At 47.9% G+C, this 12,404-nt stretch overlaps 1 protein-coding gene across 4 annotated transcripts in view; it reads right to left on the bottom strand.

Moving 5' to 3' along the window:
- Positions 1-4,342: 4,342 nt before the first annotated feature.
- The window catches only part of EYA3 (EYA transcriptional coactivator and phosphatase 3), a 102,532-nt gene continuing 94,470 nt past the window's right edge, over positions 4,343-12,404 (bottom strand). For all 4 annotated transcript variants that reach the window (XM_004705058.4, XM_013005348.3, XM_045298981.1 and 1 more), the window contains 2 exons: positions 9,921-10,021; positions 4,343-7,519 (listed from right to left, as the gene is read on the bottom strand). In XM_004705058.4, coding sequence (XP_004705115.2) covers positions 7,439-7,519; positions 9,921-10,021 — 182 coding nt within the window. In that variant the 3' untranslated portion in view covers positions 4,343-7,438. The remainder of the gene's footprint in view (positions 7,520-9,920; positions 10,022-12,404) is intronic.

Below are 12,404 nucleotides of genomic sequence, written 5' to 3'. Positions count from 1 at the left end.
CCCCCCGCAGCCTATGTAACAGGTGGCCCCTGAGAATTTCTACCTCCCTGGCCACCTCTAACATAGCAAAGATACTGTTTGTTCCACCCTTGGGCCCCCTCTCCCAGACGAGAAGGCTCAGGACCTGCAGCGTATGCTATCTAGACTTCTATCCCCACCCATTCACCCAGCATCCTCAGTCAGTGTTTATTGAGAGCCTCTCGGGGCCAGGAGCACCCTTCTAGCCTTAGAACCTCGAGCAAGGTCGGGCAACTCTGACTTCATCCCCACCCTCTCCACTCGTGGGTAGGGTCTCCAGTGCTGAAGGACAAGCCAGGGATGCCAACCACGGGTAGTCCCTGTCAGCCCCAGGGCCACAGTGCAGCTGGCTCAGCCTGTCCTTCTGCAGAAGTGCCTTTCAACCAAGCGCCTTGTGAACCTGGGGTCTGGGCCATGGCTCAGCCTCAGGAGTACCTCCTACCTCAGAGTCCATGTGCCAGAGAGACAATGTCTGCACCTGACCTATAGGTGAGAGACATGTATGTGTTGTTCCTGTTTCACAGTATTACTCCCTTTATATTAAATCCACATGAACTCTTCCGGCCTGGTCTCTGCCATGAAACAAAACTTACTTAGAACGAAGGGGTCAAGAGATGAGAAAGTCTCCCCTCAAAAGGCTACTGACTCAGGTAAACTCAAAACCAAACTCCCTGCCATGCAGTCAGTTTTGACTATGGGCCCTGTGAGGACACACTCAATAGTTTACAGTAGAAAGGCTCATCTCTTCCCGCAGTGACTGGGGATTTCAAACTGCTGGGGCTCTGGAGCTGGTGAGCTTGTGGGGTGTTGGCCGTGTTGTCAGTGGATCCGGACCCGGGCTTACCCCAGTGCACACCTTCAACCATCAGCTCTGTTGCTGGGGTTGGCAGGAGCAGCCAAGAACACTTCTAATTCCAAGAAGTGGTTTTCCAGCCTCCGGGAGAAAGGCCTTTTTGCTGGGAAGGGTTTTATGATGAAAGGGTTATGGGTGAGAGAGCAGGGCAGGTTGGGGCCTTTTGCTGCTCTAGGTGGTCTGGTTTACAGAAGCAAAACCCAAAAAACCCCACTCAAACCCACACTTACTGCCATCAAGTCAATGCCGATGCACAGTGAACCTGTGGGACAGGACAGAACTGCCCCTGTGGGTTTCTGGACTGTAACTACCCGGTAGGAGCCCAGAGTAGCTGGGGGTTTCAAACTGTTGACCTCGCAGTTAGCAGCCTAGCGCTTACCTACTATACCATCAAGGCTCCTTGGAGAAGCAAAGAACAAGAAAAAGGGTCCCGAGGTGGGAGGGAATGTTCCCGTGGCCTCCAAGTTGGGATGGAACAGCCCGGGTTCCGCACCTCATTCTAGTGGAGGGAGAACAAATCCATTCTCTCACTCATCTTGTAAGTCAAAGGACGTGATGGCTGACTATTCTCTGCCATTGTAAAATGTACCAGCTTCTGCTAATTCATCATCTCACAGGTAATACGTCTTTTAATGAAATGCACTCAAACACATGCATATATGAGGGGGTACCCCCCAAACCGGAATTGTGCTGGGTGTTGTGGAGCTTTTGTAGTATGCGTTTTTCCCACTAGGTGAGTATCAGCAACGCGCTCTGAGTTAGTGCACCCAGTGGCGTTGCCTGGGAAGGTTCTCCCTGGTCACAGTGGATTTTTTCGTGAAAGCACCTTGTTTTTTGTGACTGCCGATCTAAGAGAAAAGCACGTAGCTGTGAAATTGTTTCCTGCTTGGGAAAAATGTCGCAGAAACACGGGCAGCAGTGCTATGGGAAAAATTCAAGTCTACGATTAGCTTCCTTATTTCAAAAAAGGTGAAATGTCAATAGATGACAAACCTCATTCTGGATGTCTGTCAACTTCCTGAACGGTACAAAAATGTCAACTTGCAGTGCATTTGGAGTTTGTTCCACCAGGTCAGACTGTTCATCAAGCTTTCTGTTTAGAGCAGTGGTTCTCAACCTTCTAATGCCACAACCCTTTAATACAGTTCAAGTTGTGCTGACCCCCCACAGCCATAAAACTTTTCGTTGCTACTTCATTACTATAATCTTGCTACTGTTAGGAATTGGGCGACCCATTCTCATAAGTTGAGACCCGCCAATTTAGAGGTTCTGAAAAGACTGCATAACAGGGTGCAACAAAAAAGGCCTGATTTGTGGTAGATGGGGGACTGGTTTTGCCACCACAACAATGCACCTGCTCACAGCCATCTCAGTGTGCCAGTTTGAGGCAAAACCACCATGCCTCTCTTAACATCATGCACTTGACTCACCTGCCCTCTTTCAACGCGACTTTCTTGTTTCCTTGAAGAGGGACATGAAAGGACAGTGATTTGAAGGAGAAGAGGTGGAAAAAAAGAGGGAGGTGCTGTCAGTCATCCAAACAGACGAGTTTGAAAAATGTTCCCAAGAATGGAATTGCAGGTTTGCTAAATGTATTAAATATAATGGAGAGTACTTTGATAAGGCTGTTTTGTAAAAATATTTAAATACATAGCTTGGGGGGGTCGGTCTGTTTTCTTTTTGGGGGTGGGCTACCCCCTCCTATACAGAAAAAAAATTAATTCACAAAAAACTCCAAGAAAAACCAACTCACTGCCATCGATTCTCTTTCAGGTCATAGCTACCCTATAGGTCAGGGTAGAACTGTGTGGTTTTTTGAGACTACAAGTCGATAGCCTCATCTTTTTCTTGAGCAGCAGCTGGTGGTTTCGAACTGTATACCTTGAAGTTAGCAGCCCAACACACAACCACTATGCTGCCAGGCTTCCCATTACTCACAGAGACACAATATTAAGGGTGGAGACCCCAGAGAGCAGGCCTGACCTGTACAAATCCCTAGACTGAGCACCCAACAATCCACTTTTTCACATTTCTTCTGGATACATGGGAAAGAGGAGGCTCGGGAGAGATGACACAGGTCCCAAGAGATGACACACAGCTTTAGGCAATTCTCCATTTGTCTCCAAGTGGGGGAGGGGGGGGGAAATGATGGTTCTAAAATTTGGGGGGGGTAAATTCTTACTGATAATTTGTTGGTGGAATTGCAAAATGTTAGCCAATACAGGTCCCATAGTGTTCAATCTAAAAATAAGAGTTTAGCATTTTCCCAGTCAAGAATTCCAAGAGGAGGGCAGTATTTGGAGTAGACTGGATGGTGTGTCATTCTGTTGTACATAAGGTACTATGAGTCAGCACCGACTCACCTCACACCACCACCTGCCATCAAAAGGTCTTGGAGAAGCATACAGATGATGCACTTCTTGTAGAGTGAGGTAGACATATTTAAAGGTACTCCTATCTGGGCTTGCTTTCAGATACCTCTAGATCAGAGGTTCACAACCTTCCTAATGCTGCGACCCTTTAATACAGTTCATGTTGTGGTGCCCCCCCAACCATAAAATTATTTTCGTTTCTACTTCATAACTGTCATTTTGCTGGTTTAAAAAAAAATCATTTTATTGGGGGGCTCATACAACTTTTTATCACAATCATCCATACATCAATTATGTAAAGCACATTTGTACATTTGTTGCCCTCATCATTCTCAAAACATTTGCTCTCTACTTAAGCCCCTGGCTTCAGCTACTCATTTCCCTCCCTCCCCATTTCTCCCCATTTTGCTACTGTTATGAATCGGGCGACCCCTGTGAAAGGGTTGTTTGACCCCCAAAGGGGTCGTGACCCCCAGGTTGAGAACCGCTGCTGCTTTAGAACCCATGACCAAGTGAAGCTCTAGTAAGCACTGGATGTGATTCAACGACGGGGCAGTTCAAAGTGCACACCTTCTGGGGAATTAAGAGGGAGGACAGAGTCTGACACAGATGGTACTTGGAAGCTAGCACAGAATTCTAATCGCTTTCATCAGAATACAAGGCCAAAGGATTCTTGACGGACTTTTCTGAACAGTACGGAACAGAGGGACCCAAACCTGAAGAAATAAAACGGGAGCAGAGTAGATGATGTGACATGGAATCAGGCCCAATCAAATGAGGTTTGACAGCACTTTGCCGGTTGTATTGCTTTAAGCTCAGCATTGCATGGTCTTGAATTTTCTCTTCCAAAATTTTGGTTCATTTGACAGCAATTTAATTCTCATCATTCTAGTCCAAAACTTCTAGCCTAGAAACACCAAATCAACTCTCCCTTGCAAATGAGCTTAAAATAGCCCTATTTCTTTCCCATGTACGTTGAGTTCCACTAAATGGCTAGCTTTTTTGTTTCCACCTTTGGTAACATTAATGAATGTTTATGAAGCCCTATTTAGGGTCCTACTGGGCTGATTCTAGTCAGAAAAGACACAGGAGCAAACTATATAGAAAATTAAAACTTTTATTTTTTCAAGTTTGTAAGATAGTTCCCATTACATATAACATTATGCTCAAGGACTCTACAGCCGCAAATGCCTGCAGTCACATAAATATTTCCAATCCAATCAATGCCCTTTTCTGCCAAGGGGCACCTAAAGTCCTATTTTGAGAAGTCGTCCTTAATGGGATGGCTCCTGTCAGTGCATTAGAAATAGCCAAGGAGCCTTGATTGCTAAAAAGAGTAGAAAGGACAGAGAAAGGTCTACTGATCAAGGTGGGGGCAGAACTAGATTTTTCTCTTGAGGTTTCAGGTACTCCATAATCTCAGAATTCGTATTTTGCTTCTATGGAGTAAATACCTGGGGGCTAAGGAAACTGATTCCATGGGGTAAGTTATAGAAGCCTACTTGAGAGGGGCGCTAACTGCCCCCTTCCTGGAGGCATGAGAGCAAGTTCCTAAGACCACCACCCAGGGCTTAGCCCGCTGCTTGTGGCTCTGCCCCCAGACTCTCCTTGAGGCTCAGTGGCACTGACGCCCATTCACAGTAGTGGACGTCTAGAAGCTCCATGTGCTGCAGCTGCAGTGGAGTGTACTGGGAGCGTTAAAGCAGGGTTTGTGTAAACTGAACAAGCTGTGGCACAAGTCTCCTGGGATACTAGCTTTGCCCCCCCCCAATTTGTAGAGCAGAAGACAGGGATACCCCAAACCAAACCAAAGCCCATATAGGCATGTAAAGCTGGAGCAAGTGCCTGTCCTCCTGGGCACCACCAGCTGCCCCGGAGGCAGTGGACAGGGTGATGCGAAGGCACAGTCAGTTTTACATTCGAAAGTCACGCCGTCACCCAGGACACACCTGGCAACTACTGATCCCCTACAGTCCTCACCACTGCGCCCATGTGGAGAGCTGCCTTACAGAACCCACTGGGCCTGCCCGGGGACGGGTGCATTTGGCTAGTTTGACCATTTCTAATCCCAAGCCTTCTTGGACCCTCAGTTTCCAACAGCTTCCTTTCCAGTTCTTTGTGCCCCGCGGGCAGTGAGAAAAGACAAGGAGGGGGAGCACTGTGCTCACCACCTGATTCACTGTCAGAGGGGAGCCGGCCGGTGCTCCTGTGTGCCACCTACCTTCTGGATAAGGCCCATAGCCACCAAGAAAGTACATTGTGCGGCCCTGCCCCTCACCCCCGCCGTCTCACTTCCCCTTTACTCAACTGAAGACCACATTTGAAAGAGCTAAGCTGGGCACTGACAAAGGAGTCCAGGCCACATTCTAAGAATCAGAGCCAGGGAGACACGCTTGTGTGCGGGCGTGAGCGGATGCGTGAACACTCCTTAGCCTAACCAACCTACAGCACAGCATCAACGGGCAGCATGCGGCCAGGCATCTTGCCAGCAGAGGGGCAGCTAGGGTCTGAATTAAAACCCCAACTCAGGAGTATTCTAGGATCAACCAACAAGCAAATCCAGAATACTGACTGGAGCAGGGAGGGCGGCATCACACAGTGTTCCCCATGCCACAGGGAAGCAAGCTGTGAGGCAGAGAAGGAACGGGGCACTGTCAGGGCCTCTCCACAAGCCTCTCCCTGAAGCTGGGAGTCAGGGCACTCTGACAGTTCTGAAGGAATGTGCATGCCGGTCTGTCTGTGCTGCTGTCTTGGTAAGCTGGCCTCTGCATGCTGTTCAAGCTCTGCGCGTGGACATACAGACTCTCTGGGGGCAGGAGCCCCCCTGCCTACACCCCCGAGGATGTACACCACCTCTCCCTGAGGCGCTTACACGGCACCCTCTTTGTGCTGCCTGGGAGAAGACACTGACCTTCTTTGGGTACACTGTGCGAGCACCCAGAAGGGTTCCAGTACTGTCACTTTAACCAGCCAAGTCTTTCTGCCCTCTGGTTTCCCATTGCTAAGTGAGATTAGAGGCGGGAAGAGGATGTTCCATGGGAAAACTGAGTTTCGACCATAGCTATCTGTTCTTCAGTTTTAGGTAGAGATCTATGTAATTTACACATAATACCCTTACGGGGTTTCAAAAGAGGTAAAATACTCATCTATTGGTAGTTTTCACCCAAACATACTCATGAGCCTTGTGTGAAACTGGCCTTCCTGGCTCCAATGGGCAGGGGCTGGCCAGCACTGCATGCGAGCACGTATGAAGCCCAGGAGCCTGGCGGGATGACTGCCGGAGAGAAAGCCGGAGAGACGAGCAGCTGCTGGAAGGTTTCTCTGTAGGGGATACGGTGGACTCTCTGGGCTCAAAACCCAAAGGGACATTTTCTTCATTAGCTGAAATACGCGAAGAGCCTTGGTCCCCTTTCTCTTCTGTTTGGAGTCCAAGTCTTCTGCACAGAGCCTTTGAATACATGGGCCCAACTCAGCTCAGAAGGTCCTGTCTGAGCAAGAGCCTGGGAAAGGAACCAAGGCCTTGAAAGTAGGAATGCCCAAACCTGAAGCTCGCCCGTGTCCGGTGCCCCACCATTCGGCCCACCCACTGGAGCAGCTACAGAGGTGCTACCGTCACTGAGACGAATTTCAGATCTTTCAATCGCTATCTCCAAGGAAACATCACACATCCCTTTCTGGCCAGAAGAAAACAGGGGTGGGTGGGTGGGTGGAAATCGGCTTGAGAGACCAGGCCCCTTCCTATAAAAATAACACACATCCACTGGGAACAGGTTCTACAGCTCAGGAGACTATAAAGACCACAAGAGATGTTCTTATAAAAGCCCGGGGCGTTTATCCAGTCACCAAAAATTTAACACAGTTAAACCTGCTCACAAGCTGAGGGCAACTCAGCCCCAAGAATTTCCTTTTCCATGTCTTCATTTTTGGAAACAACAACAAAATAGAAACGATTAGAATCAAAAGCATTAAAGCTGTGGTGAGTCTATGGTTCTCTTTATGGAACTGCGTCCCGTTTCCAGCTGAGGATGAAGGTGGCTCTGCGGCCACGCTTGGTTCCAGCCCTTGCAGCGGCCCCTGATTGTGTTCTCGCCAGCAGTCCAACGGAGAGAGAGAGAGTGTTCCCTGTTGGTTCGGTCCCTACCTCCCCCTTCGGGAGAGAAGAGGAGCTCATGAGGAAGGCTCCTGGTTCCAGTTTTTAAAGAAAATCGAGCTCCAGAGCCTGGTGGAGGGACACGAGGTCTCCGTGGTTTGTGATCCTCCAGAAGGGCATGTTGTGCTGGAAGACAGAGAGGAAAGTTGGTTGTCTGCTGTCCTTGGGGAGTTCGACTTACCTGTGCACCTGCCCAGGCCTCTTTCTCCTCGGGACTCAGCCCACCTTTTATAGGGCGATCAGGGTTAGGAGGTGTGTGTACTGTAGGGCATGGTACGGGAGGAAGCGCTTTATTAGGCTTCAGTGGTAACTTAGCTTCCACTGCCCTTTTATGAAAGGAAAGAGCTGATCTAGAGACTATCAAGATCTCCAGGAGCAAACAACACGACCTGGATAAGAATTGGCATGAGTATGTTACATTTTTACAGAGAACAACATTGAAATTGTCAAGCATTTTGTCTTGCTTGGATCCACAATTAATTAGCTCATGGAAGCGGCAGTTAGGGAGATCAAATGACCCATAACATGGGTGAATCTTTAAAGTGTCGGACAGTAAAGATGTTACTTTGAGGACTCAGGTGGGCCTGTCCCACGCCAGGTGTTTCCAGTCGTCTTAGGTGCATGTGTAAGGAGGATGGAGAATCACTGCATTTGAATGACGGTGAAGAACATTCACAGTACCATGCTGCCAAAAGAACCACCAAGCCTGTCTTGGAACAAGTACAGCCAGAATGCTCCTTAGAGGCCAGGGTGTACTTTGGACGTGTTGTCAGGGGAGCCCAGTCCCTGGAGAAGGTGAAGGGTCAGTGGAAAAGAGCCAGGCCCTCGACAGTGGCTGCCACCATGAGCTCAAGCCTCAGAACTGTGCGGCTGACACAGGGCCGGGCGTGACTGTCTGTGGAACACAGGCTACCGAGTCAGAACTGACCGAGGGCACCTAGCAACAACACATGCCACTTCCTCCCTTTCATTTCCCATACATTTCAGAGTGACAAGGCATCTTGTCCATGGCCAAGATGAAACACATTCAGATGTGAGAACCAATGACCGTGTCATTCTGGAAGCCACCATTTCAAAAAGGGCTGTGATAAACCTAAGGTTTCGCTAGGAAGCAGGTTCTCCGAAGCAGATCAGCTTTATGGATCGTCTTGTTCACGTCGGTTCCAAGTTACTCAGAATACCGAGGCCCTAGAACAAAGTTCTTTTGGCATGAAGTTCCGTGAGCTTTTCAAGGCAGCTGTTGACACATCGTATAGAAAAGACTATTACTATACGGAAGCACACTTGTTACGTGTTCCTTAGGAGGGTCTGAGAGATTAGTTCAGTTTAATGGAAGGGAGGGTGCCCTCACAACTTGAACAGGTTAGCTGGAAAGCAGTGTCCTCAACAAAGACTAGCAAGGCTCCTGTCGGGGTGGATGCTACACTGAAAGCCGCTCCAGGGCATTTTCCCAGCGGGCATGTTCTTCTGGGAGATGATGACCGACCCAGCCCAGAGACATAGACTCTGCAAGGGACAGGAGGCGGCTCGTCCCTGCTTTCTTCTTGTGCAGGCTGAGCTGCACTGATGCCCCTACCCATTAATGCCTTCCTCCAAGAGCCCAATCAGATATTTCAGAGCAGCACTTTCCAATCAAAGCTCCAGGAATAATATCAGAAAGAAACATCCAACTGAACATAACAATGAAGGTCCTGGAACTGTTACATAAAGTGGCAAATTAAAATGAAAGGCCACGTGGTTACCAATCTCAGTTGCTAAAGGCTTCTAAGTTACCGAAGGAAGAGAACCAGGACACAGCTGGTCCGTGTAGATAACCTACTGCCTCCAAATGGAAGGAACAGTTACTATGAAAAAAAAAACCAAAAACCCCACCGAGGCAGGCAGGGAAAGAACGTCCGCAGACCATTTAACAAGAGGAGGCATGCAAACAGGATAAACTGTTCAAAGACACAGCTAAGAAAAGGGCTGAGGGAGAATCTGAACTCACTGGACTTAAGATTCCATAGCCAAGACTTTGATGTCATTTATGGTTTCCTGTATCAACCAGGAATGATCTAGAGTGGGGCTGCAGGACAGTGGGGTGAACTGAACCCAGAACAGTATTTCCCGAGCTCCGAGGCAGAAAGGACTTTCTTTACAGAAACAACACCCATTGACTTTAATTGTTTTCAGAATCTGGAAAAATCAGAATGACTTTCCTTCTTGCAAATGCTCTCGGCATGAAACTCTTGACAAAGACACTGCTCTGGAAGATGACTACAGAAGGTAGGGCCCATGCCAGCTTTAATGATGGCAGTCCCTGGAGCAGGGCTCAAAGACTTAAAAATTTCTGAGTGGCAGCAGCACGGGAGAGAGATCTAACTTAGCGGGAACGCTCCATTTGGGGCAAATGGGACCCTCCTCTTCTTCTTTAGAACGGAGGGATGAGAGCACACTGCAAACGCAGACTGAAAACTTGGGAGCTAAAAATTATCTTCCGCATGCTCAACGTACCCACCCCTCCACACCCTTTGTTTACCACGGTTACCTGTTTAGCTGCAATTTCTTCATCTCGTCCATCTCCAATCACTACGTATGTGACTTTCTTTCCGAATCTTGACACAATTCTCTCGAAGCAGCTCTCTTTACCTGATGAGAAAAGACATCTCCTATGAAGACGTGCAATACCAGTGTGAAAAAGGGTTCACCGCACAGACTCAGACCAACTATGTGGCAGCCCAAGTGGTTTTCTTGGTGGGGGTAAGGTGGGGGTGGGAGCTAGAGAGCCCGGAAGGCCCATGCCCTAATACAAAACCATGACATTAAAGCTAAAATAAGTACAGCTCCTATTGGCTTTCTAGGCACCGAGTTCTTGTCGTAACCTTCAGGTGAGGTCGCCAAGACCTTCGTGTGAGGGGAGTTCTATAAATGGGGCACTACGGAGCCCGAGCAGTGAGAGCTTCAAATACTCTTCTACACCACACGCACGTCGACTGCTTACAAACTACTGTTCAACTTACTCTTTTGTTTAATTCTTAAAGTAACCCACTGAGATGGGCAGCACTCTGTTTTATTGCTTTAACAGAACTCAGAAGTTAGTGATTCAACCTAGATCACAAATAAGCTGATAGCTGAGCCAGAATTTGGAGTTGGCGCTCCTGACTCGTCGGGGCTCTGGCCCTTGTGCCAAGATGCAGGGAATTCTGAGGGGAATTTGCTAGGGCAGGAAAGGAAAATGAAAGCGTCACACAGAAGCGTGTCCATGGTAACTAACAGGCTAACAGCCATTTCTCTCCACTTCTTCATTTACCAGAAGCAGCCCTAGGGGTGGGGCTTGTGTCATCCAGTGGGGAAATCCAAACAATGACCCATGTGGCAGGATCATGTGTCACAACTGAAAATTCCCCACTACTGTATTTTCTAACTACAGATGAGCTATTACTGTGTATACTCGTGTATAAGCTGAGTTTTTAATGCAGTTTTGGTGGTAACATTAGGTGCTTCGGCTGATATTCGGGTTGGCTTATACTCGAGTACATAGGGTACCTCACTGAAATGGACCATGTGTTGCTAGTGCCAGCAGGTCAATTCGGACTCCCAGACACTGACCAACAGAGCACTGCACTGCCCTGCTGTCCGGTGCCGTCACACAACTGTGCTCATGTGGGGACGGGCGAGTGAAATCCACTGCAGACAATTCTGAGAAGCATGCTAGTGTGCCACACTCAAATCTCTCGCACCAGTAGCTAAAGCAGTCACAGGAGGTAGTGCCATGGGCAAGACTATTGGCATCAGTAAAAAGGAGGTGATTTCCTTTGCTCTTTCTTCACTATCTCTTCTACTGAATTCCCTGCCACTGTCATCAAGGAATCTGGTCCTAAATCTGCTCCTTCTTCATCCTGCTCCCTTAACCTTCTCATGCTCTGCCCGTGCGTCTTGCCAGATCCAGTGGCTTAATGCCACGGTTCCTGTGTGAATAAGAAAAAGGTGCCTCTTCCTCAAGATACTCGACTGCCATCTGCTGGAAAATTGTGATAATAAATATAAAAATACACAAATTTAAGACGACTGCAATGTAAATGACAAGAACTGACAAAGTCATACCCAGAAGCCTTGACTGGTTTATCTGAGCAATGCAAGCCTTTGATAGCCGTAGCCCATTTGTCACTTTAAAATAGGTGCACCAGTCACCTCAGTCAGACACCAGTCCTGCCTGGTCTTCAATCTTCCCGTTCCAATACAAGGCTTGGCTTAAGAGTATTTTGGCCCCTCCCTCATTTCTTTGGGGAAAGGAGCAAGAAAATCATATTCATTAGACAAAATGTAAAGCTGCTTCTGAACCTGGCCTCCATGTTTCTCTCATTTTTGGGGATTTATAGGTGCACAGGGCAGGTTTGGGGTTTACATTCAACAATTAATACACATTTTGTTCCAACTTACCCATTTCAATCCCTTCAATGTACCACGCTTGTCCGTTGGGCTAACATTTTATAATAGTATGACTATGTCTTGTCGTCTCAGCAGATGCTTAATCAGTGTTTGCTGTATAAGTGAATACTAATCTCATACATTTAGGGAGTTGTAGTCCATGTCCTCAGGCCCAATTCAGTCTAAAACATCAAAGAATTCCACTAACATCAAGCTCTTCTAATGCTCTGATTCTATCCTAACATCTGCCAACCTCTGCCAGACCCACAGCCTAACTTATGACCAGTCTACAGGAAAAACCAAGTCAGAGTTTCGGCTTTTCCCCTAAGACTGGGCATGTCTCAGACCTTGAGGACCAGGCCTTAGAGATGCTTTCAATGCCCTGGAGTGCAATCACGACGTTGGAAAATAGATTTGGAATTTCTCCTCTAAATGATGAGGGGACTAAGACAGTTATGAACAGTCAAAGTCAACAAGACGCTGCAAGAAAACACGACTCTAGTATAGTTGGTGAATATACATCCTTATTTACACACTTCTCTAAACTAGTCTGGAGATGAGCTTTCCCGTGGGGGAGATGAGGTCAGTGAATATAGTCAGCTTA

This window comes from Echinops telfairi, unplaced genomic scaffold (genome assembly GCF_000313985.2).
Source record: "Echinops telfairi isolate 266 unplaced genomic scaffold, ASM31398v2 ScPeMD7_7457;HRSCAF=8495, whole genome shotgun sequence".
NCBI classification, from domain to species: domain Eukaryota; kingdom Metazoa; phylum Chordata; class Mammalia; order Afrosoricida; family Tenrecidae; genus Echinops; species Echinops telfairi.
The sequence above is the reverse complement of the archived record's forward strand: the minus strand, read 5'-3'. Positions and strand labels throughout refer to the sequence as shown.